At 42.2% G+C, this 26,096-nt stretch overlaps 1 protein-coding gene across 1 annotated transcript; it reads right to left on the minus strand.

Moving 5' to 3' along the window:
* Positions 1-1,621: 1,621 nt before the first annotated feature.
* LOC144705135 (protein transport protein SEC24 C-like) lies at positions 1,622-26,096 on the minus strand. The gene is made up of 24 exons (XM_078577676.1): positions 25,236-26,096; positions 24,339-24,566; positions 24,117-24,191; positions 23,883-23,981; positions 23,039-23,150; positions 18,287-18,414; positions 8,304-8,423; positions 7,742-7,822; positions 7,254-7,331; positions 7,079-7,171; positions 6,861-6,915; positions 5,536-5,612; positions 5,144-5,215; positions 4,967-5,050; positions 4,538-4,657; positions 4,367-4,435; positions 3,850-3,927; positions 3,631-3,769; positions 3,388-3,552; positions 2,892-3,037; positions 2,632-2,811; positions 2,159-2,247; positions 1,960-1,991; positions 1,622-1,892 (listed from the first exon to the last, which is right to left on the minus strand). Exons 1-24 carry the CDS (start codon positions 25,971-25,973, stop codon positions 1,786-1,788), a joined length of 3,165 nt encoding a protein of 1,054 aa, XP_078433802.1. The 5' UTR covers positions 25,974-26,096; the 3' UTR covers positions 1,622-1,785.

The raw sequence follows: 26,096 nt of genomic DNA on the forward strand, positions 1-26,096 counted from the left end.
TGAGATTAATCTTCCTTATAATTTCATTTATTTTCTTGAAAATCACTTCACAGGGATACCCTTTAATCCAAAACAACCACTTTTGATTTCAAATCCTAAATTTGACTTGCGTAGTCACAATTCCATCTGCTTGCTAAAAAAATCGTATCATCATCACAATTTGTCTCTATTTTCAGACAAAACTCAGACTGATGGGCATTTGATTCTTTTTTAGATTTATAATATTTTCTGAATTATGTTTTGCTTCACCGGAATTGAATTTCTCTTTTCAGATAGCCAGAATGCTGACGGTATAGAGGGAGAGGGAGATTGAGGAGGGAATTAATAAAAGACTTTCAAGAAAACTGGACAGGAAGTGGATGAAGAGCATCGTACCTAGGCCGCCGCCATCGTTGAAGAAGAAGCAAGAAGAGGACAAGGCGGCAAAGGCTCAGAAATCCTCCTGATCTAGAGCTGAGTTGAATTTTCAATTCTCGATGTTCTCTCCCATGAACACTCTGAAAATTTGTGGGAAATACTTCTTTTTTGTTTTTCCACCACCTCCATTTTCTTGAAAATGTCGTCTCTGTTTCTCTTTTTCAAATAGTATTTAAATATTCCCTGTATGTTCTGTGATAAACTATCATAAATGATTTCTGATTGATCATAGTTCAAAACCATCACCAGTATTGAATTAATTTCAAGAAACTTTGAAATATTCCGTGTTGGTATGTAATCGTCATGATTTAAGGATTTGCGCTGGGTTTTCTTTCTGTTCTCCCCCTAGAAAACTGGGAAATTTTGTGGGAAATCCCCCTTTACTTTTTGATTTTCCACATTACTAGTTTCTCTGATAAGCGCTTTCCCTATCTGATTAACTATTTCAAATAATTATTAATGAATCAAAAGGCAAACGCGTCGTCAGAACTGAATTGATTTCCCATTTTTGGAAGCTCATGCTGAATCTCTTCAAGAAACTTTGAAAGATTATGTGTTTATCTGTACCAGTTATGATTTATCCTCACTAAAGTATTTCATTGTTTTCAAGAAAAACCTCACTAAATCTTTAATTTTTCAATCAAGAACTTTACGTTAAATTATTTATATTCTCAATTTTACGTCAAAAATTTAAATATCACAACATATTAAAACATAAGTCACTAAATCCTTAATTTTTTCATCAATATATTAATTTTTTAAATTATTAAATTCATAATTTTCATTATTAAAATGTAATTATGAATTATTTATCCGTAAACAAATTATTCAATTCTATTAAAAAATGCGTCACCAAATCCTTAATTTCTTCGTCAAGAAATTAATTAATAAATTATTTATACATGTTTCCCAGCAAAAAATTAATTACTAAAATGTATTTAATAAAACAAATAAAATTTTTATATTTTCTGTCAATAAATTCATTAAAATGCATAAAACAACGTCATGGCCGTCATCCGTGACGGACATTTCGTCACATCACACGTCTAGGATATCCCGTCACCGTCACGTCACCGTCACTACCCCTGCATTCTGTCACCGTCACCGTCGCGTCATCCGTCACGTTTCCATCACGTTTCCGTCACGGTGACGTCTGACGTGACGGATGACTATAGCTGTTCCCTACTTGCGGGAGACAAGTGGATGATCGTCAAAATACAAAAGAAATAACAAAGCAGTATTAGACTCGAAAAAATTCCACTATTGGCAGCCCACACTGTCTAGAAAAAGGGCCGGCGCCTGACTCTGAAAAATTGGAAGTGAACGAAAACTGGGATGAGATATGGAATGCCATGTGTGCGGTCCGGATCACGCCATCTTGGTTTGGATCTGCCGATGGACGTGGACGAGGAACTCCACGTAGGATAGCCCGCTGGGACTCTTGTCCTCCACCATGTAGGAGAAGAAGAGCATACCTGCACGGTTCAAACCAATCAGAACACGCCACGTGGAACAACCACCTTGGTGAATAGGGGGACTCACCAGATGGGTCACTTTTTCTGCACAGCCGCAAGCTGCAGACAGAACATAGAAAAAATTCTCGGGGGTCACGTTACAAAGTCAATTACGCAAATAAATAATTCACAAAATAATTTGAAGTCCTGGCCCAGTTTTTCCCCCAACCAATTACAACCATCAAACAAACTGTAAACAAAGAGGTCGGAAAAGATGGAAAGAATACCGCAAGAAGGAACATCTCTGGCGCCTTATCTCGTTGATTGCATCATTTAGCCTCTTCGACAGCTCGTTGTCGTGTTGCTGCAACACAAACTGCACAGAAAGAGATGGGAAGATGGCTTTTTAATTGATAAAAGGTATCATTCCTAGGTTTAACCATGAAAATTGATGTTTGGTGAGTCAATTACAAGTTTCAGTTACATCGAGGGACACCATTTTGGTCAAGTACCAAATCGAGCTTTTAAAGCCTAATTTGCCCACAAATTTTAACCTAATTATCCGGCAGGAGGGCCGTAAATCAGGAGCCAACACATTTTTTATTTAGGGTAAAATACTGAAAAAAAAAGTAAAATTACCCCAACGAAATGAATTTCCTAAAGAACTTCCTACATGCTATAACTTAAAAACGACAACTTATTCCTCATAGAGCATCGTTAACAAATCTACGCATACACATCAGAATAGAAAGCAGCGTACCTGCGAGGAAATTCCATCAACAGATGGAGTTCCGAATATTTGCTCTAACATCTCATTTCTGACAGAATTTCCCACGTAAATGAGAGCATCCTCCCCATTTTCGAGGAGGTATACACCATCGTCTGTTATATGCTCGCTGGAGAGCGGTAGAGTAGGAGGAATTGCAGACTCGTCGTCATCCTGGGGGGGGGAAGCTCACCCTTTAACACATGGAAGATTCTGATTGGTTGAAATGCATCGGAAGCAAGGAAATCACTCACCTTCGTTCCCAGACTGTGAACTGCGAAAAGGCGAGGATAAACGAGAGGAGCCGCCAGTGGTACAGAAAGTGATGCGACACGGTTAACCCAGTAGGATCGCTCGTCTAATCTCCCATCAGAACGTAGTCCAATGCTCTTAGTAAGAGCTGAAATAAAATAAAAAAAAAAAGACGAGTAGTTTTAGGCCAAACTACGAAAATTGCAGACCAAACGACAAAAAACCAAAATTTATCTGGCATTTTTTTATAAGTTACTGGAAGCTCCGACTTTTCTTTTCTTTTTTATTATAAAAACCAGTTCCAGTAGATTAAGATCTTGGACATGCCAATCCGTTGTTTTCTTGTTACGGATAGGGATGATGAGGAAGAATAGACGATAAGTTTGTACGGCTTAAACATCTTACATTGATAATACACCGTTGGCCATTGAATATATAAATTAGTATAAAATGGCTGTATCACCAAAGCAATAATGATAAAGAGGGCAGAATATGTACCTAACGTATACAGGGGTAAAAGCTTGAGAGCTTCTGGGAGGATCAGCTGACCAGATGATGAGACAGTAGCACAAAATTTTCGGTAAGAGTGGAGAATATTGATGCAGAAATTGGTCATCTGGTCCCTGACTTGGGAGAGAGAATTTATCGGGACTCCCATTGCCGCTAGAAAGTGAGAAGAATATTAAATGACTTAAAAAATATAGAAATACGGAAAAAACTTTTCATGCGGCCTGACACTACCTTGCTTCAACATGCACGTAAATTGAGCGTCCAGGTCAGCAGAACGAAACAGATTACTGAGCATACTTGTGCAAGGAAGCGAGAGAGTTGTGACGCGAATTCTTCTTTCACCGTACATGGTTGTGTAAAGAAGGGCACACTGCATGAAGAACAAGAGTGCCTCAGGAAAATATATTTTATCCGGTAAAGGAAAAAAGAGAAAAAATTCAGAGAAAAAACCTGAAAGGCACATTCAGTTCCCTCTTGGAATTTATCATCATGCTTGAAAGTGACCATTATCGTCTTGTCACAATCGATCTGCGGCATCCACTTGAATGAATCAGTCAAGGGAGAGAGAAAACACAGTTGATTTGAGCAAGAAAAGTTTAAATCAGTCGTTTATAGAAGAAGCAAGGGATCATTAAAATTGGTTTATGTGCCCAGAAATTATGATAAAAACATTGGTTCAAATGAAGCAGACATGTTTGTACATAATTCAGATAACAAAAATTGGAAGCAGAAATTGCGTGAAAAAAGATAACTCAGCTCCCCCTTCCAATCAAATGGCCTAACAGCCGTTGAGATTGTTTAGCATAGAGTTTAATATAGTATGTGTGATTGGACGTCAATAGGCAACTGCTTTGAAAGCCATGTTTTCGTCATTGGCCACGTGGCACAAAAATAAGAGGAAAATAACAGTCTGAAGATAGAATCTCAAATTAGGTTTTTGTATACTTAAGACCAAGTAAAAACCAACCGCAGGGAGATCAATGTCCGTAGGAATTCTCTTGCAAAAGTGTCCATGATAATCCTGGACTTGAAGACCCTACACGAAAAAGACAAGTTATCACCAGATAAGTGGGGGAAATTATTTAAACTGCTCGCCAATTTTTTGGATTTTCGAGATACGAAAGAGCGTAGAAGTTACCTGACCACATCGTACACGCATGACGGCTTCAAAACCTTGCGGCCTTGTTACATTCCATCTCAGATCGTTGTAAAGCTTTGCAGAATCCGAAACTGCAGAAAATGGGTAGTAGTAATAGACCTGAAAAGGATTTATAAGTAAATCAATTAAAATATTTTTAATTATTTGCTTTTCAATGACACAAGGACAAACTTGAAACACAATCTAGGTCCAATAATGGCAACAATAACGTCATAACACCAACTGATAGAAACGGACGAAACGATGAATGACCTACCTCCTGATAATGAAAGCAAAATCATCACAACAATGGATACGTTTGTTTGAGAAGAAAGTAGGCAAGTTAAAAAAAAATAAAAATAAAAATAAAACTACAGGAAACGAATAACAGCAACCAATCCCCGAAGGATGGCAATCTTTTGCGCCTACCTGTCCACCAGTAGTCGCTGATATGACAGAGATGGATGCCATATCTACATATGACTGGGCAGTGATGAAGGCATCCACGCAGACCTGACAATCGATTAAAGATTCAACATAGCCGAAACTGGAATATTTTGAAGATTTTTTGGTATGCTAGAAAAGATAATTTAACGAAGAGCACACCTGCTGCTCTGCAAACTCTAGCGCCATAGTCTTGTAAGATTTATCAATCGGTTGGAGCAATTTATGAGCCTCCTGAGAATTATCGATACCATTAGACAACCATTTTCGTCAAATCCATGATGCTACCAGCAATGACCAGAGGATGGACTGCAACATTTTTTTTTTTTGAAAGATGATTAAAAGTCGACGATCACCCGACAAAGCGGTAATCACCCAAAAACACTGCGATGTTAGTTCATCTTTGCTTCTGAACAGAAGTTTTTCTAAGATGCTTCTTATTTGCTTTGTCGGGACTGAGTACTCTGGACTGATGAGTTATTGCTGAAGAGAGGAACAACCGAAACAAAAAAAAGTTTTGAAAGGCAAAGGGTTTGGTAATTCGAAGATTGTACCTTGTCTGAAGATGAAACATTGGCTCTCCCTTCAGCTTCCCTGGCAGATAAGGAACCGACTCCAGCTGAGGGCAACACTGCAAGAAGCAAGATAATTTTTAGAACCCAAGAGAATACTCAAGAACTGGATCTACTTGCATGCCGCTGAAAATGCCGCTCATTAATTGGAAGACCACGTCATGGAGAAAAAGTAATGAAATGAAACAAAATAATATCCCTGGCTTACAACCCAGGGATATATTAATGATATCTGGCGTTTCTTTAAAAAAATCAATGATATCTGGGTTACACCTTTTTCACATCGTACATTTTACTTTGTGATAAGACAAAAATATTTTTGGGTTATTGGTGTCTATCGAATCATTGATCCATTTACATAAGGCAATGATAATAGCACTGATAGACGCTATTCGAAGACAACAGAAGAAGGAAGTTCAGATCTGGTCAACAGACAGTTGACCAGTATAAGTGACCCCAGCGAGATCTATAAATAAAGGGGTACACCTGCTGGGATGGGATATTATTTTCTTGTGCAAGAAGTTGTTACAGCTATCCTGGGGAGGAGCTGCGAGCGCGCTGCCCTTCCATACGACCTGGAGGGAGGAGTCCAGCCCACAGAGGAGGACTGCCACGATCAAGAAGGAGCTCACCAAGAGGGAGCCGTTGAGATCATCTCCAGTCTTACCATAATTCCATCTACTGCGTTGTCTTGATCTACATTTCATATTGGGACATAGATAGTCCTTGGACTTGATTTGTCTTTGATACGAAGGGTGTATCAAGCACACAACCACAAGGAATATTTATGCATAAAGAAACATCAAATACCAAAAAAAAGGATTTATACCCTGAGAAGATATCTGGTAAACACCCAACAGAAATGTTTTACCGAATTAGTATTTTCCCACAAAAACCTCAGTTCTGCAAACTGAATTCAACAATCTCAAGTGGTATCTTCATCCTTAAATGGTTGTGCGCCAAAACATCATGGAATACTTGAACAAAAGAAAATAAAGACACTGCTAATTTGAGGACTGGTCGTTTTCCATCTTCCGTCATGAACATTAATTAGAGGACACTGCTAATTCAGAGAACTGGTCGTTTTCCATCTTCCGTCATGAACATTAATTAGAGGACAGAATGCACGAAATGATCATTGATAGCATTATTATTATTTTTTTGAAGAGAATCATTGATATCATTATGAGCTAATTAAAAATCCATATATTCAGAAAAAAGAACCGTAATTTAAATACTAAGGTTGAACTTCGACCATGATCTGTATTTTCTCTGGCTAGGGTAAAAAAGAAAGAAAAAGAACTTGCCTGACTGAAACACAAGCAATTTCCCACCGGTGGGCTTCAACGCCAAGAAAGCAGCCTGAAATAAGTAATCAAACAGTAAGAGAGGAATGAAAAGAGAGAAGATTTATTTACAGTTGGCATCAGTCCAAAGTCAATGACCCAAAGAACCTCACACTATAACACTCTAAAATATGAAAACCAACAGTTTGAAACAACCAAGTTGTCAAGAAGCGGTGTACCTTCGTAGCAGCACCAAAAGCAGACTCCGAAATCCGGTTAGTCTCAAACATGGATGGAATACTCTCCAGCAGCTGTCCTAAATGCTGGCGGCACTGCATCCCCAGAAACTTATTAATAATAGCGATTTTTTTAAAAGTAGCCGAGGATCACCTAGCTCAATAACAATGGACAAACCTCAGTTAGTTGAACAATGATGTCTGAATGAAGGGGGGTGTAAACATCTTGTATATCAGGAACAATAAGCATCAGAGGCTGAAAAAAAGGACAAAGCTGCATCACCAAACGGAAACCTAGTATTGTGGCAATACCACCATTTAATGAAAGCAAAATAGTTCAAAATATAGCTCAAAAGAAAATTATTTTTAAGAAGTTAAGATGAGATGCTTCGTATCATGAAAAGAGCCAAAATCAAGGGTATTCACAAGTTCGGCGGAAAGAAAAACACATTTTCATGAAATGCTTATGGCCCCACTGCACAGGTCTCCCACTAATACGAGACACTGAAACATGTTTCTACAACCCCTCTCACAAGCAACACCAAAAGACTGAAGTAACACAATACTTATCCTATATTTGCAGAGTCTTCGAATTAAATGAGAGAAGGTCAGAATGGAATATAAAAACTAAAAAAATTATCTTAAAAAATCATGCCAAGATGATACCTGTTGTGAACCTCTCCTTAAACTGTAGAAATGAATCGTGGAATCAAACGTGGCCAGACCAACCATGGTTCTAGGACCTTCCTGCAAAAAAATTCCAAACGAAATCATATTTAAAAATGAGCCAATAAAAAGGAGTGCCAATATACTAAAACACTGTACAAATATAAATTTCTGGATTATGATAACGTTTTGAGCAACTTGACTTGTTTGAAATAGTTTATATCAATCTTCTTTGGGATCTTAGAACATGAAGTCTAGGTTATTGATCAATGCTTAGAGGAATGCATTGAACTATTTGTCTTGCTTTTCATTGAGGTATTAAGTTCTTCTATGATCAACATATCGTGATGGGATCCTAACAGGAATGCATTGATCTCTTTGGAAAATATGTAAATCTAAAGACTACTCAAAGTCAATCATCTCTGAATTATGTGACCACATAGCAACACGATAGATTTATCATAGAAGAACTTGATACCTCAATGAAAATCAAGACAAGTTTTATCTCTTAACCAGCAGTTAACTCATTTAAACTAAGAAAAAGAGCGAACGGAAAACTTACAGGGAGGTCTGCAATCGCCTGGCCAATCGCACTGCACACTGCAGCAGTGGCACCAGTTTGAATGGCATTCATTGACACATCGATGAGAAAGAAAAAAACTGGAGGCATCGGATCTCGGACCTGGATAAAACACAATGAAAAGCTTTGGATTAAGATCCAGATTTACTTGTGAAAAAAAGAAGAAGAAGAAGAAAAAAAACAATACATCAAACACGTCAAGATCCAGATTTAAAAGTGACAGGGCATCTAACTTCTCATGAAGATCTCAACATCAGTTTCTCCACGTAATTTATCCAATGGCTTTTCATAGATGAAGAACAGCACGATTCTGATGGAGCTAAAATAAGTCCTACTAGAGACAGAACAAGAGAACTTTTGGGTCCAGGTCAATGCCACACATGAGATAACTGGGCAATTTACGGAAAGGGCTTCTTGTCATGATCTATTCCCTCTGGCAAGCCCACAATGGACATTCTCGTATTTGCATTATTCTCATCTTACATTTCCCTTTAAATATGTAGCCCTCCTCGTTGGAGAGCGGGACACGAGGTTACAATCTATTGTTTATGTTTGGTAGCTACTGTCTCTCTTGACGACATCCACTTCGTCGGTTCCCCTTCCCTTCGGCAACACCCAATCTGCCACTTCTCCGCCAACCTCATCTATCTCGGCCTCATCCATCCCGCCAGGGTCTCCTCCCTCTTTCTTCTCAATACGTTCCCTTCCAAAGGTAGAAGAAGCTAAAAAGAATCCTCTTGTCAGCCATGGGCTGCATCTGATTTCCTCTGGGTTGGAGGGCTTCCTTCCAACCTACTTGGTCCGAACTCTGATCAATCCCCGACTACACATAAACTGCTTGCAGTGGGTTCTTATGTCATGAAAACAAAGATGTCTTGAGAGAGAGTTTCACCACCTTCATTGATTCTTCAACATGCAGCACATTGACTTGGTGGTCTTTTATAAAATTCCAAGTTTATTTTCAAAAAACCTCAAAACTGGTGAAAGTCTAGACTTTATACGTGTCCTCAAGTGATCCTCAAAATAGGTTTTTTTAATAAAATCCTCAAAATAGTGTTTTTTTAATATTTAAAGGGATGATCACCCAACTAGTCAGCAACCTTCCCAGTACAACCTTGCAAGCCAATCTTTGTCTATCCAAACATGTCCAAACCCTCCTCTCTCCATCCACGACCCAAGGAAACCTGGCTGCCTTAAGTCCCTCCCTCTAACTCATGGAAAGCCCAATTGCTTGAAGCAGTCTTTCCCCTGAACGATACCTCATTCCTATGCAACAATATGGCCCACAATGCCCCCAGTGCCCAACCACCTTCTTCCTTCCTTTTACACGTGCAGCTCTGGATTGAGCCTCAAAAAACCTCTTCTGAATTCACATCCACCATTGATATCTCTTTGCTGGCCCAAATAATGTGGGAAAAAGGGCAATTGAAAAATAGGTGTTGGCAGTCTTCTTCTCCTCTTGGGCATAACGCACATGACAAAAAATTATCTGGGTATAGCCTTTTTGAAAGATCCAGGTCATTAGTCTTCTCCGTATTAGAAGCCAGGCAAAATATGTATCTTCGTTGAGACCTTTTGCAGCCACATGAACCTACATGTCGGGTGATTGTCTGGTCCCCTTGCTCCTTTTGGATCCGCATGTAAGTGTTTGTTAACCGATGTCCAGCCATCTTATTCTCTGCACCTTAGGCTTAATTGTGCCGGGGACTGCTGCATGTCCAAGAATTTCTGCAACCCTCTGGTTCGACAGGGCACAAACTAAGATTGGGTTCCATGTTAGCATTTGGGCTCCATGTGAGTGTATGTAAGTGAGGAAATGCTTCATGCAACATGCCCTGTGGCGACCATGTATCCAACCAATACTGAAATATTGAATCATCGCCTAACTTGGCTAAAAAAGTCTCGTACCTGGGGGAAGATCTATCTGATCCTTGCCAAAAGGGTGATGCCCCTTGGAACAGAGATGCTTTTCTCTCCCAATTCAACCCCCTGCCATACTTGTCCCACAGTATTTGAATGGTGAGGTCATCCTGAGGATTCATAATCCATTCCACCCACTTCGTTAGCACTGCTGAGTTCATACTTTGTATCTGTAAGACTCCGAATCCTCCCAATTTGATAGGTTGACACACAACATCACATGCAACAATCGCGAGCTCACAGCTTTGTTCTGGCCTCGATACTCACCATAATAAGCATCTTATAATGCTGTTTAGTCTTCTCCCCATTTCCAAGCATCCCCCCTCAACAACACCTTGGCTTGCCACCCCTCAAGTTGCTGCTCAACCTTCTCTATGACTGGTTGCCAATCCATTTTTGTCATCCTCTCCTTCTTCAATGGCAAGCCCAAATACCTCATTCGTAATCTCCCAATTTGCATTCCAAATGCCTCTGTGCACTGACTCTCCTCTTCTTTGCATTGCCCACTACACAGAAAAGCTGATTAGGTCTGGTTAATTTGTAGACGTGAAAAATCTGCGATTAGGTCTAGTAAAGTGGACAGCTTCCTCGCCTCCTCCACGGAGCCTTCAATAAAGAAGGCAGTGTCATCTACATAAAGTCCATGGGAGCTTGTTGTTTGGTAGCCCCACAATAGTCCTTGGAGCACACTTCATTGGTACATATGTCGAGTGTATCCAGTGCCAAGATGAACGATAGTGTTGTTAGTGGGCACCCTAGCCTGACATCCCTTTGTGGTTGTATTCGGCCTCCCTCTGAGTGTCCATTCACAAACACAAAGTATACATGAGATGTAATATATCTCTAAACCCACATGATCTATTCTTTGGGGAAGCCCCTCCTTTTCATAGAAGCCTACAAAAACTAATAACCTAAGGAGTCGTATGCTTGGCAAAATCGACCTTCCAAATGAACCCTTGGGTTCCTTCCTTCGCCACGATGATTTTATCTCTCTTGCCGTTACAGCTGTGTCCACCAATAGCCATCCCGATATGAATGCGGATTGGGAGGGTCCAACAAGCTCTCCGATCACATCCCTTAGCCTGTTTGTCAACACATTGCAAAAAAGAGGCAGATTGAATTGGACAATGTAACGGGTCCATAGTCCTCAATTCTAGGGGTTCCTTGGCATTTTGGCAGAAGGAAGAGGTGTGAGACTCTCTTGACCTAACCCTAGGTCGAGGAGAGAAGAGAGGGAGGAGATGGAGAAGGAAGATGTGGCAAAAACGAGATTAGTCTTTCATTAGGGTTTCCTGTGTCCCTTTATAATATGGGCTCACAGGGAGTTTACACACACTGGGCTCAATGGGCCTATTAAAAATAATAAGCATAAAGTGGGTTAATAATAAAAGCCCTCTAACTGACACCCCCCCTCAAGCTGATAGGTAGATACTGCTAACACCCAGCTTGGATTGCAGCTTCTGAAAAATCCTTCCTGGAACGCTCTTTGTGAGGAGGTCTGCCACTTGATCGGCCATTGGTACATACTCCAGCTTGATTAGCTTCTGGTCGATCTTCTCTCTGATGAAGTGGCGATTAATCTCAACATGCTTTGTTCTATCATGTTGGACGGGATTGTGAGCAATATCAATAGCTGATCGACTGTCACAGTAAAGAATAATTGGAGAGTCTGCCAAGCTCCTTCGCACTCGAAGATCTTCAAGAATAATTTTGAGCCATATACCTTCACAAATGCATTTAGCAAGGGCCCTAAATTCAGCCTCTGCGCTGGATAGTGCAACCACATGCTGTTTCTTGCTCTTCCATGTGATTAGGTTTTCTCCAAGGAATGTACAATATGCTGTCGTTGACCGACGATCAGAAAGAGATCCGCCATAGTCCGAGTCTGTATAAGTAGACAAATTAAGATTGCCACCTCTTTTGTATAATAAGCCATGGCCCACTGTGCCTTTCAGGTATGAAAGCACTCTGTAAGCAGCCTCCATATGAGGCTCACGAGGACTATGCATAAATTGACTGAGAATACCCACTGCAAAAGCTACATCTGGCCTTGTATGGTTGAGATAAATAAGTCTTCCAATCAAACGCTGATATCTCTCTTTATTGACAGGGACTGATTCTTCACACAAACCCAACTTAACATTAGGTTCAAGAGGTGTTGCAGCTGGTTTACAATTGCTCATCCCTGTTTCATGTAGAAGATCCATGATATACTTGCGCTGTGATAAAAATATGCCCTCCTTCGAGTACGCCACTTCAATGCCCAGGAAATACCTTAATGGCCCTAAGGCCTTAATTTCAAACAGTTCAGCCAAACGCATACCCAGTATTTTAATTTCTTCTTCATCACTGCCTGTAATGATGATATCATCCACATATACAAGTAAAATTGCTACCTGCCCAGAAAGTGATTGCTTCACAAAGAGAGTGTGATCACCATGGTTTTGCGAATAACCCATGTGCTTCAAGCTTTGTGAAAATTTTCCGAACCACGCCCTTGGAGATTGCTTGAGGCCATACAACGTTTTTTTCAACTTGCACACTTTGTCACGAGATAAATCAGAATAATATCCGGGAGGTAGCTGCATGTAAATTTCTACCTCCAACTGTCCGTGTAGAAACGCATTTTTAACATCATATTGATGTAATTTCCATCCCAGACTAGCTGACACCGCAATCAATATACGTACTGTGTTCAACTTGGCCACCGGAGCAAACGTCTCGTCATAATCAATTCCATAACATTGTGTATATCCTTTGGCTACTAGCCTTGCTTTATATCTTTCAATAGATCCATCTGCTTTAAACTTCACAGTATACACCCATCGACATCCAACTGGCCTTTTACCTTTTGGAAGATCAACAATATCCCATGTACAATTTTTTATAAGAGCTTCCATTTCAGCGTTCATTGCGTCCACCCATCTGTCATCGGCTAGAGCTTCTCTAACATTCTTTGGAATAGGGATAGAATCAATCTTAATTAGAAATGCCTGATACTCAGTAGAGGTACGATCATATGTCACAAAGTTCGACATAGGATATCTCACTCCCTGGGTACATGACCGCTTCCCTTTCCTGAGTGCAATAGGCCACCCAGCCTCATCATCTTGGGTTGGTGAAATTACTTCTTCAATCATATGATGCTCACCATCATGGGTCGCTTCATTCTCTGAGGTTATTCCTTGTTTATCTTGAGAAATTGATTCATCTTCGCTTGACCTTATTTCCTCTCCAGATGCTCCATTGTTGTCGCTAGCGTCAGTCACATCCATACCAGTTGAGGAATATCCAGGCTCCAGTAATTCATTATGCTGGGACTCAGTGCTAACGATTGTAGCAGGCACATCTGCAGGAAATACTGCTTGAACATTTTCTGGTGTTTCACCAAGGAAAAACGCACAATTCTCATCAAATGTAACGTCTGCTGAGATATAAAACTTCCTTGACTTAGGATCATAGCATTTATACCCTTCTGTTCTTGAGAGTATCCAACAAATACACATCTAACTGCCCGTGGACTGAGCTTATCCACTGGATTGCGTACATGAACCAAGGCTGTGCAGCCAAATACCCTGGGCTTTAGCTTAGTCTTTAAATCAACATGAGGAATATACTTGGACAGAATCTCAACCGGACTATCATAATTTAGAATTCGCGATGGTAGCCCATTGATTAGGTGAACTGCAGTTAATATAGCTTCACCCCAGTAGAGTTTGGGCATATTTTGATGCAAGGAGTGTTCGAGCTGTACTTACCACATGGCCAATCTTTCTCTCGGCAACACCATTTTGCTGTGGAGTATACACACACGATGACTCATGTACTATTCCATGTTCCAAAAAGAACGATGACAAAGTATTGTTGAAGGAATCCATCGCATTATCCGTCTTCATTTTCCGTACACACCAAACTGAGTTCTAATGCGTGCGCAAAAATCTTTAATTACCTTAGCCACCTCTGATTTCTGCTTAAGGAGATGCACCCAAGTCAATCTGGTACAATCATCGACTAAGATAAGGAACCATCCTGCTCCTGTCAAAGATGCAACAGGAGATGGTCCCCACACATCACCATGAATCAGAGAAAATGGGACTCCACTTCTTTCACCGGTCCCGTTATAAGACATTCGCTTGTGCTTAGCACACTGGCAAGAGTCACATATAATTTGAGATATCTCAAGGTCCTTAGCAAATAAAGGAAACATTTTTTCCATCAATACAAAAGCTGGATGTCCCAGACGAAAATGCAACAATTTAAATTCTTCAAGTTGTTTGCTCCTCTTCTCTTCAAGTCTCCGAGCATCCACCATCATCCCTGCCTTCCACCCATCCTTGACGTAGATGAGTCCATTTCGTTCTTCAAAGGGTGAAATCCTCCGGTTCCTTGCCTTATCATAGATAAAACACCCAGCAGTATTAAAAATTAGTGTACATCCAGTATCATGAGCTAAATGCTGAGGTGAAATTAATTGAGCCCTCAGATCAGGCACATGGAGAACATTTCTAATGATTCCCACACTTTCAACTTTTACATTACCCACGCCTATGACGGATAATGCTGCTCCTCCTGCAGTAAATACCTTTCTTCCTCCGTCACAAGGGAGATATATACAGAATTTAGCCTTATACGGAGTCATATGGTCCGTTGCTCCTGAATCCAGGATCCAGTCTCGGTAAATTAGATTTTCTGGGGAAGGTGAGTTACCTGACCTGGTGACCGTGCTGACCATGGCCGAAGAGCTGACTAGGGCCTTCAACTTCTCCAGCTCCTCTCTGAGATGACTAACTTCCTCAGTACTGAGCTTCATCACACACTTCACATTCGCTTGGTCATTGGATTCAGCCTCTCCTGGATCACTTACTCCAGTATGTACAGAGTGAGCTTGAACTCTGGGAGGTCGCCCATGCAAATCCCAGCACTTGTCCTTGGTGTGCCCTCGCCGCTTACAATAGTGACACACAACAGAGCCCTTATTGTCTCTACTTCCGTGACCTTTACGACCTTGATATGCCTCATGCGCTTCTTGCCCAGCAACCTTATCAGCGCCTCGAAGATCTCCTTCTCCAATCTTTTGGTTCTTTACCTTCGCCATCATTCCCAACCCGGTCTCATCCGTCAGAGTATTACTAGCAACTTGCAAACGACATTCTTCTTCCAATATAAGACTAATAGACTGTTCCAGATCAGGAATTTTTTCTCAATTCAGAATCTGACTCCGTACAGACTTGTATTCAGGATTGAGAACCATAAGAAACTTGAACATTCTGTCTCGGAGTGTGTACTCCCATTCGTCTGGATTATGAATTGGCCGATAGTGATCCAGCTCCAACCAAATGGCCTGCAGCTCATTAACATAGTCAGTTACACTTCTGTCTCCCTGCCGCAGATTCCAAACTTTAATCACAAGTTCATACATTCTCCAGAGATTACTCTTCTTAAGAGCATTCTTCTCAACATAATCCCAAATTTGCTTCGCGGACTTCAGAAATGCCATCTTGGGGAGTTGATCTTTGGTCATACAGCTGAGCAGAAACACATGGACGATAGCATCATCTCGCTTCCAAGACTTGTACAAAGGATTTGATGGATCCATTTCTTCACTTGGATGATCACTCAACTCTCGCCCAATCAGGGTGAGCTCCACTAATTGACCCCACTGAGTGAAATTTCTCCCATTGTATCTCAGTGGTTCTGCCACCGGAGGGATCACAGACGGCAAAAGACTGTGAGAATCCCTCAGATCGCCATGAGCTCCACTTACTGCTGTGGACATTGCTTCACTAGCCATTACCAACTGTCCAAACAATAGATGTCGAACTTGAACAAATCACCCCTGGCACCAACAGACTCCACAGAAGACAAATGCAAATCACAACGGATCTGAGTGGAAGCCAACAAGAAGAACGCCACAGCAATGCACCTTGCAGTTGATAAGTGTAGGTCGAACCTGGTAGTAGACCTGCACAGTCAACCGAGACCAGAGACACCAGAGCCCAGCAGCCACACCAACGATCAAACAACAACCAAGATCCACACCGACCAGGGTCAATCACGACCTGCTGCAGTCCTTCAGTTCCTCGCACGAACAACTTTGACCTCGCACGACTTTGCTCGCACCAACGATCCACAACTTTGCTTGCACGACTTTGCTCCACGCATGACTTTGCTCCTCGCACGAGATAGAGAGTTCCTCGCACGACTTTGCTCCACGACCTTCAGGCTTCCTGCTCTAATACCATGTGAGACTCTCTTGACCTAACCCTAGGTCGAGGAGAAAAGAGAGGGAGGAGATGGAGAAGGAAGATGTGGCAAAAACGAGATTAGTCTTTCATTAGGGTTTCCTGTGTCCCTTTATAATATGGGCTCACAGGGAGTTTACACACACTGGGCTCAATGGGCCCATTACAAATAATAAGCATAAAGTGGGTTAATAATAAAAGCCCTCTAACTGACAAGAGGTGCGATTTATTGATCCTCTCCACGCTACCCTGTGCTTGATGAAATTCTTTGAATGTGGCTATCACATCAGGCCCAACCAGCTCCCAAGACTCACGATAAAAGCATATCCCAATGACCCCTCACCATTTAGTCTCCTAATTGCCACATTGACCTCCTCCTGTGAGAAAGGTCTGACCAGTTCTACTTGGTGCTTTGGACTCACCATCTTTGCCCCCCTACCATTTTGCTTCCACTGAATTCTCTTCCCGTTTTTCGAGAAAGAGCGGAGCAGTCAGCAATAGCCCATCCCACTGCCTGAATACTGACATGTTCCTGGTTTTCTATCATTATTCTAAAGATCTGGTTTGTGTGTCTCCTACCATTCTCCACAAGAAGAAAAAATATTGTATTACCGTTGTCTATATGCAACCACAATTGTCTTCAGCGTCATCTCCAATCCATCACGAGTTTCCTGTCCTCTTCCACCACAACCCTCGATATGTTTGACGTTCATGCCTTTCTTCCATGTATAGGGTTCTACTGTCCTCCAAATCATCTAGTTGCAACAATGATCTCACAACTGCAAACGGTAAACGCTTTTCCAACTTGATTGAACAAAAGAACCTGTCCAACCTAGATTGCATACCGCGTCCTGTCACGCTCCTCCAAGTATACACACAGTTCATTGGCCCCATTTCTTGTAAGGTCGCATTGGAGATAAATGACCATAAGTCTTCTGAGTCTGGATCTTGCCCTCCCTTGTCATTGAATCTGTCTCTTGCCTCTAGAGGCACATTGAAGTCCCCCCCAAACATCCGTGACCCTTGGAAGGCGGACACCACTCTTGCCAACTCCCTCCGTAGATCAGTCCTTGCGGCATTCATTAAGCCATACCGAGAGACTACTACTATCTCAAAATCATTGCTTTTCCTTTAAAGTTTGACTGCAATGGCCAATTGACCCTTCCAAGTGTCCAGTTTAGAGAACACTGTTTCACGACAAGCTATCACTGTTCCCGAGAGTCCAACTGCATTGCCCGCATGGAATCCTCCAAGGAAACCTCTGCCCACTCTGTTCCACTCGTGTATCGCACCTTTCTAGCATAATTTCTTGCAAACACTCCACCAAGACTCATCATTATCTCAAGTACCTTCCCACTATCCCTCTCCTCCACTCATCTTGGAGGCCTCGAATGTTCCATGACATCATGATTGAAGATTGGTTCCCCCGCCCCTGTTTTGTACCTGCTGCAGTCCCACCGCAGCAGCATTCCCCTTTACTCGGAGACTAATTCAAGGGTCTTTGTCTCTTTCATTCAGCACCTCCACTGTCTCTATCATATACATGGTGACAATCTCTGTGTCTAGTCCATGAGAGGCGGTAGTCGATGGTTGGCTCAAAATAGTGTTATAGGTAGTAAACAATAGCCATCAGAATATTTTCACTTGTTGCATTGAGAACTCTGAAGACTTCCCCAAATGTTTTCCACAAAAAAAAACTTTTGGACTTTCAATTGAGCTACCGAGACAGCAGAATCAGACATGGATTAAACTATGAATGACTAAATAAAAACCATTTGAAGCAAGATATCCATTTGGATTTACCATATATTCCTTCGTTGCAACAAACTCAACAGCTCCCCTGCATAATTCTGGTCGTTCATCAGCATCACGCCGTCTACCATCAGGTCCAAGATTGCAGAAGTAGTCACGTGGTGTTTCATCAGTAAAACCTGAGAGATCAAAAACAGTAAAAAAAATGACAACAAACCCATAATATAGCTGAGTCACAGCTCCTGCACGGGATACAAAAAGGCTGAGAAGACACGAGTGATGAAATATTTCAAGACACCCACAAGGAACCAAAAGGCATTAAAACCAAAGGAATTGTTTTATAAGAAATAGTTGTTCTGCTTTGAAATATTTCACCAATACAGGTTGCAGAGAAAGTTATCATTTCATCAGATGCAGAACTGAAGGAAACTGATATCAATCCAAAAATCTGACATGAAATAAGACTGATATCTATCTTCTAAAATGCAAAATCTTGCAATTTTGATCGATTGAATGTTGATAACCTTTCCGTCCACAAATCAGAAAGAAGAATGTAGAAGAATAGTGAGAACAAACTAGATGAATGTGGACGTAATCAGATGGAGATTTCCTTGAGCTCTCCCCTTCTAGTTGGTAGGCCTGATCCCACTCCCCCAGCCCTCAGCCTTCTTCGGCAACTGAATCTTGAAAAAACGAGTCTGTCCCTTATTTCCGCTTTCTCTTTATGATTATCAGATCCTGCATGTGTTTAGTCAAGGTGGGTCTTCTCACACGTGCCTCCTTTTCTTCCTTTGGTAGTGTTTGGAGAAGAATCGTCTCGTATCAGAGACCAAATATTGAAAACACACAAGAAAACTTAGGCGAACAGATAACCTTGAATGACCAGGTGAAATTGATAATATTGGACAAGGTGAAGAGAGAACACAAGACGGGGCAAGAGAATCAAACTGAAGTTGGGAGACCACAAGTGGACTGTATTTGAGGGACTTCTAAAGTGTCGCATAAGGGAACCAGCGGGTGGTAGGGCTGCTGCATAGCAACAAGATCCAGAGGGGGAAATCCACAATGCTGGAGGAAGACACAGAGAGGGAGAACGGGAAGGGGGCATGTCAGCAGATTGGAAGACAATGAGGTGGGAAAGGATCTGCTCATGAACCAGCAGGCAAGAGCGATTGCTGAGGGAGTGGCCCTGCAGAGGATACATAAGCAGGGTGGGGGCAAATCAGTTCAGCTATCAAGTGTCTCATGCAACGTGCAAGGACTATCTGATGAGTAGCAGTGAGGAATGGTCGGGAGATACCAGGACAAAAAGAAAAAAACTGTCAACTTGTGGATGATCGGAGGAGCGAATGAGAGGCAGGGCGGCAGGATTCCTCCTGCTGCCCTGGGAGCGAGGGAATGAAAACCCTAGAAAATAAGTGGAATTTCCCAATGTCATTCATGTTCTATATGCCTTAAATAGGGAGATAGACTTTTACACTTTTACACAAACCCCCTGAGAAACTAGGGAAAGACATTTTAACCCAACAATATAACAAAAACGACATACATGGTCTTCTAGCTTGGGTTGACACAGTGGCCTCCTTACAAGAGACTATGCAGGAAGTTGTGTGATGGGGGGTTGGAATTTGGTGGGGCAAGGATTTCTCAAGGGTTTCCTGTCAGTGAATGCCATGGGTTGCTCCGGGGGCTTGGTGGTTGCTTGGAATGCATCAATGTTTTCTAAAGGGGATCTGTTGACAGGGCAGTTCGTGGCAGCAGTGAAGCTGAGAAGCGGAATGATGACTTTGAGAGGGTTATTACCAATATCAATGCCTCTTATTGGAGTACTCTATGGGGAGAGCTGACTGGAATGGTCTCAACTTTACAAGAGCTCCCATTATTGTTTGAGTTGGATTTCAATGTGATGTTGGAGATGGGGGACAGAACTAATGGAGCTGTTGGGCAGGACCTGGGTTTGACGGTTTTTTATTCTTTCATATTGGCGGTAGGGTTGCAGGAAGAAGACCAGATGAACTGTATGTACACTTGGAGAAGCACAAGGGGCCCACTATAATTTCTCGCCTGGACAGGTTCCTATTCTCAGAGGAAATGTTGGAGCACTTCCCTATAGGAAACATGCGAGCACTTCCAGATCGCTGTCAGATCACTCCCCAATTGTATGGCAGATGCATGGGGGACAAGGCTGGTGCACATATTTCAAGATGGACAGATCCTGGCTGCGGAGAGTGGTTTCAGGGAAGAGATGGTAACATGGCAGTGGTCACAGCCATGAAAGGGCGCATAAGCAGTGAGGCTGGCTAAGAAACTTGCACAGCTCTGAAGGCACCTTATTGAAATCAGGAAGCAAATACTGAAGGAGAGGAACAGGAGGCAGAATGTTAAAGAATGTCCTGTAAGATTCAAGAACCTTATCAGAAGAAGAGACAAGGGAATAACAGGAGTATAAGGATGTGGTAGTAGAGGAAGATAAGAAACTGGCGATGGATTGGAGACAAAGATTGAGGCAACTGTGGCTGAAAGAGGGTGATGTTAGCACAAGAAATTTTCACCTCATCGCAAATGGTGGGAGAAGATTGAGGCAACTATGGCTGAAAGAGGGTGACGTTTGCACAAGATTTTTTCACTTCATCGCAAATGGAAAGAGAAGATTGAACCAAATATTGAAGCTACAAGTGGGGAACAAGGAATTTTTGGGGCACAGGAAGTTGGTGAAGTTCTTGTGGACCAATTTGGGCCTTTTCTGAGCAGAGGACCCAAAGCTGGAGTAGATGAAGTGGCAGAGGGCCACCAGGGTGATGCAGAAGCAGAAGGTTGATTTGGATTTGGTGATGCAAGAGTTGGTGGGGACAGAGTTTATGGACAATTTATAAGAGTTTTGGACCACATGGAAGGTTTGATGAAGATTTTTTTGGAAAGGCTTCCCATTGGTAAATAGCAGGGAGGTGTCTCTGGTCTTCTGGGATGTGGCTCATAGATATGTGTGGGGGGGGTGTTTGTCGGGTTCTACAACGGCAAGCTGTGAACCTGGCACTGCTGATAAAATAGGCGGGCTGTGGCATCTCCTGGATAGAATATTTCGTGTGCAGGAGACCCACAAATACAGCGGCTATTTATTGATTTCCATTGTTTCTTGGAAGATGTTCGCACACTTCACGAACTGGTCCAACCATCCTTGAAATGTTGGACACTGTTCATGGATACAGCAGAGTATTCTTAGGATCCAAGGTAAGAACCAATCAGGATACTTTTCAGAAGTCATTTGATCCATTTTGGAGTACAAAATCCTGCTTAAAGATAAAAAAGTAGTGCCCTTGCTATCAGCTATAGCTTTCAGCACAGTTGGTAAGGGCTTGATCATTCAAACAAGATGCATAGTTGAATCCAACACCCCATTTTATTGATCATTCAAACAAGAGAGGTTCATAAGAAAGCTGCAACAGCCACAAGTGGTTCGCAAAAGAAGGAAACGGGGCAATGTCAGGATAAGTAAAGTTCAACGAGTACAGATAAATTTGAATAAGCATCTAATATAGAAGCTAATATAGAAATTCAGGGGAGAAAATAGGAAATCAGCATCAAATAATATGATACCATCCCGGGTGTATGAGCAAAGCCAACCCGGTAGGGAGGCAAATCCCAATAAAAGATGCTGGCAACATAAGGAAAGGAACGGTGAAATAGACCCGTGAGTTACCCTTTCCTCTTTTGGTGTTCCTTCTGCTCTTCCTCTTCATGGACATGACCCTCTCTTGCCTACTCTTAGATGATCTTCCCTGCTGCGTAGGAGACAGTTTGTCTCTTCCTTGGCGATGTTATTTCCTCCATCCCTCTTCATCGTTGACTCTCTCTTTGTCTCCCCTTCGGTGACATTCTTTCTGCCATTCCTCTCAATCTGATCCGCTAAATAGCCAGACATCTATCTTTCTCTCTTGTGGATTTTCAAGACGATTTATCCCTCTCTATAAAAGGATTTCGGTTATATTCTTCACCTCGACTTGATACCCCCTACGGATCGTGTCATCAAACCACACTCTCATTACTAGAATACAGACAAAAAGATAATCATACTAAAAGGTAAAAAGTTGAAGAAATAATACGGGGCCAGTATCAGAGAAAACAAACCGTTCCACTAGATTATTTGTCATTCAATGGAAATGTTGGAATCAAGCACTAGGTGATAGCAACTGTGCTAAAAGCTATAGGTGATAGCAAGGGCGCTACTTTTCAGCCTTAAGCAGGATGTTGTTCTTCAACACTCCCCCACAACACCTGTCGCTGGCCTATTTATGGTCCTAGCGTGCAGTGTGTTGCTTCTGGGATTTGAACCTGCCACCTGGCTCTGATACCATGTCGAAATCAAGCGCTTACCAACTGTGCTATAAGCTATAGCAGATAGCAAGGGCGCTACTTTTCATCTTTAACCAGGATGTTGTTCCTCAACAGGAAATATAGAGGCCCAAAATAGAAACTAAACTTTACAAAAATGAGGACATGTGAATACATCGATGGGATCTAACAACTATGCAGCAAAAGCTGCTGGAAAAAAATAGAACTTTTGCAAAGGAAACTCTCTCAAAACCCCCAAATGTCATGAATACTTCACGAAAAAACAAAGGGGCGTCATGAATACTTCACGAAAAAACAAAGGGCCCCGATCAAAGACAATTATTGGCACTGATATTAAGCTACTATAGAGCAGCTTTATAGGTTACTTTCAACTTTTTCCAGCGCAGAGGAAAAATCTGAAGCATGAAAACTCATGGGAAATCAGTTATTGAATCTCCTTGAAAAGATACTCACCACATAAGTTACAAATGAATCGTTTTCCTTGATCGATGAACTTCATGAAAGGGTTTATGTATCCTTTGCACCGAGAACATCGAATTGGTCCACTCTCTCCAAAGTCCACGACCTGGATGGGGAAAATTAACGTTCGTGACTCAGCTATGTCAAAGTTAAAACGATAAAGTGCATGATGAGGCATAGACCGTGAGTAAATGGAAAGCCTAAATAAACAACACATTGATTCTTTCAAACTCTTCATCTGTCCTTGGAAGAAAATACCCATTGCACGCAATAGTACGATGTTCACTACTACTGAAGAAATATTTTTTTTTTTGAATTGTACTACTGAAGAAATAATAAGGTTATTTGTTTTCACTTTGGAACAAATAAGTAGATGCGTAGGTCTTCAAGTTGAAAGTGATCGCCAAGTAATAGCTTCCTGGAGGAAAACAGCTCTCATGAAAATAATTTTAGGCTAACTCGGGCAGATTTTAGGTTACAATCCCAGTATATTTTTTTAAAGATTGTTGTAATTTCAAGTTATTTGAGATTTTCTTTTAAAGTTACAATCCAAATATACTGCACACTAAAGGGTCCACGGTAAAATTTGAACATAAAACTATCCAGAACACAAGGGTTCTACCATATTTGGGCATAAACTAAGATATCGATAGGTAAAACAATGAACGTCATTCTTAACTATTACCGCTCTCAAAAACATATCAAACCATTGAAAGTAAAAAAAAGGCTTAAAACAATAGAATACGAGAGACACTACACAAAAGAAGAAAATAATCAAGAGACAATAAGGAGTTCCCTTCACCAAGAAAAACAACTGAAAGAGCTTTGAAGGTTGGACCTGAATGGGCTCCTCTGATGGGTGAGGAAGAGCCAGAGGCTGGACGAGCAGCGCCAGTGGCATGCTAGATGTCGAAATAAGATCACTGGTACATGGAATCTAAAAAATGACACCTTAGAAATCAAACACCAGTGAATTTCTTAAAAAATAAGAAAAAATGACACCTTAGAAATCAATTGTATCTGTTCCAAAAGAATAGGGGTGTCAAAAAAATGAGGGATATAAGTTGCTCACCTGGTTGACAGTGCATCTCATGAGGCGAGGACTGCAGTTTCCATTATCTCGTACGACATATTCACTCGATGCAGGCTTAATCAGAAGAACAGTTACAAGGAAACATAGTCAGATTTTTTAACAAGAAAAAAAATGGCCATGAAAAATCCACTTCACGACATGAACATAAAAGAAACAGCTGAGTTTGAGCATTGCCCAAGATGGGGAATTTCAGATACTTACAGGAGGAAGGTTTGCCTGATTGCCCAGTCGTGTTTCAAAGATGGTCTCTGAGAGCGTAGGCACAGGCCTTGGGATCTGGTTGGGGTCGATCTTTGAAGGCGATGACCCTTGGGCGGCAGCTATAGGAGACTGCCCCACTGCAGTAGGGAATCCTGTACTTTGTCCATGAGCCGCCATCCCATACATTCTTGGCGGCGCCTGCATTACACCCGGCATGCTTGGAGGAACCTAAATCCAAAAGATGCCATACATTTAAAAAAAAAGAAATCCCAAAGATACCCGTATAACTCATGCATCAAGATATCGAAGTTCCACAATTAAATTCTAACCACACAACCAAAGTATAGAGAATTAAACATCAAGTCAGATAACTACGGCTGTACTGTTAATTTGAGCTTGACCATCGGATATCGTGAAGGATATTAATAGACTGAGTGATCTGTAAGCAAAGGTTAACCATGACTGATGTAACAATGTTTCTAAGTTTCTGAATTTTTTCGACCAGATAACCAGTATGGAAAATAAAACTCCAAATTAGACAAATACGGCCCAAAGGCGTCTATCTGTATGGTCCATTCGAACTGGAAGGATCATATTACAATGACTTATCGATACGACATGTAACAAGGTCCTTGAGTGACAGAAAAGTAATTAACCATGTGTCTTAAAATACACTTGGTAAGGTAAAAATTAGAGCCCCTCAATTGATGAAAACAGAAGTGAGTAAATAAATCCCAAGTACCCTCTCATAGCCTATAAAGAACAGGGTTGTCAGAACAAAACAAGCCATCTGGGCATAGAATTAAAGACCAAAGTAGCCGTTTGGTTCAAACGATTTTAGGAAACAAGAGAGGATCATAATAGGATGACTGATCAATAAGAATTGATTTAACAAACCTGATAGGAAGAAGAAGATATCGGCGGCCTTGAAAACATCTGGGATGGCCCAGGAGCCGCAAATGGTTGAGATCTGGACAACCCAGTAAAGGAAGGCGGAGGCGGCGGGCCGGAGAACGACTGAGGAGCAGGCTGGGGGGTAGCTGAGTAGGAGGCGGGGGGGATTGCCGGCGGCGGTTGCTGCAAAGGCCGACCCGGGTACCCTTGAAAGGGCGGCACTCCGGGCGGATACTGAGACGGAGGCCCAGCGAACGGCGGCGAGGCGGCAACTGCTCGAGGAATTGGCTGAGATGGGACCGAATTCTGGGCAGGCGGCAGTGTCTGGGAGCTCAAAGAAGCGCCTAAAGGCGGGCTTCCTGGAAATGAACGGCCGGGTTGAACCTGGGACTGGAAAGGGGGGGCGGGCCCTCTACCAGCAGGATACTGCGAATTGGCCGGCGGAGGGAACCGCTGCCCAGGAATTGCCGATGAAGAAGGCCCGTTGCCGACGATCGGACCAATTGGGGCGATCGCCGGCGATCCCAAAGGCCGGCCGGGCGGCCCGAACCGAGAGATCGGTCCCTGGCCTGCAAACGCGCCGTAGGGGGCAGGATTCGGCCCCGGCTGAGCCATAGGCTGCCCGATCTGGAGGTTCTGCATCGGACCAGCGAGGGTTGCCGGATTCGGCTGCCGAACTGTGGAAGATGGCGGGATGTAGCCCGGAGGAGGCCTCGACGGCGGCCCCGAGGAAGAAGCCATGGCCGAGGTCGACGAAGCTCCCGACGAGGAGGAAGATCTCGGCGATGGCGGCGATCTAGATGCGAGGGCGATGGAGCTCGACCGCCTTCAACGAGGAAATTTCCCTTCGTCGCGAAACCAGAG

Source organism: Wolffia australiana, chromosome 7, assembly GCF_029677425.1.
Source record: "Wolffia australiana isolate 7733 chromosome 7, ASM2967742v1".
NCBI lineage: Eukaryota > Viridiplantae > Streptophyta > Magnoliopsida > Alismatales > Araceae > Wolffia > Wolffia australiana.

What these genes read in the sequence shown, in the direction of transcription:
- LOC144705135 (XM_078577676.1), bottom strand. Translation starts at nt 25,973, where the DNA reads ATGGCTTCTTCCTCGGGGCCGCCGTCGAGGCCTCCTCCGGGCTACATC. An exon ending in TGAGATGCACTGTCAACCAG is followed by an intron (nt 23,982 to 24,116) that starts GTGAGCAACTTA and finishes GTCATTTTTTAG; the next exon opens with ATTCCATGTACCAGTGATCT. An exon ending in CAGAGATGTTCCTTCTTGCG is followed by an intron (nt 1,992 to 2,158) that starts GTATTCTTTCCA and finishes TTCTGTCTGCAG; the next exon opens with CTTGCGGCTGTGCAGAAAAA.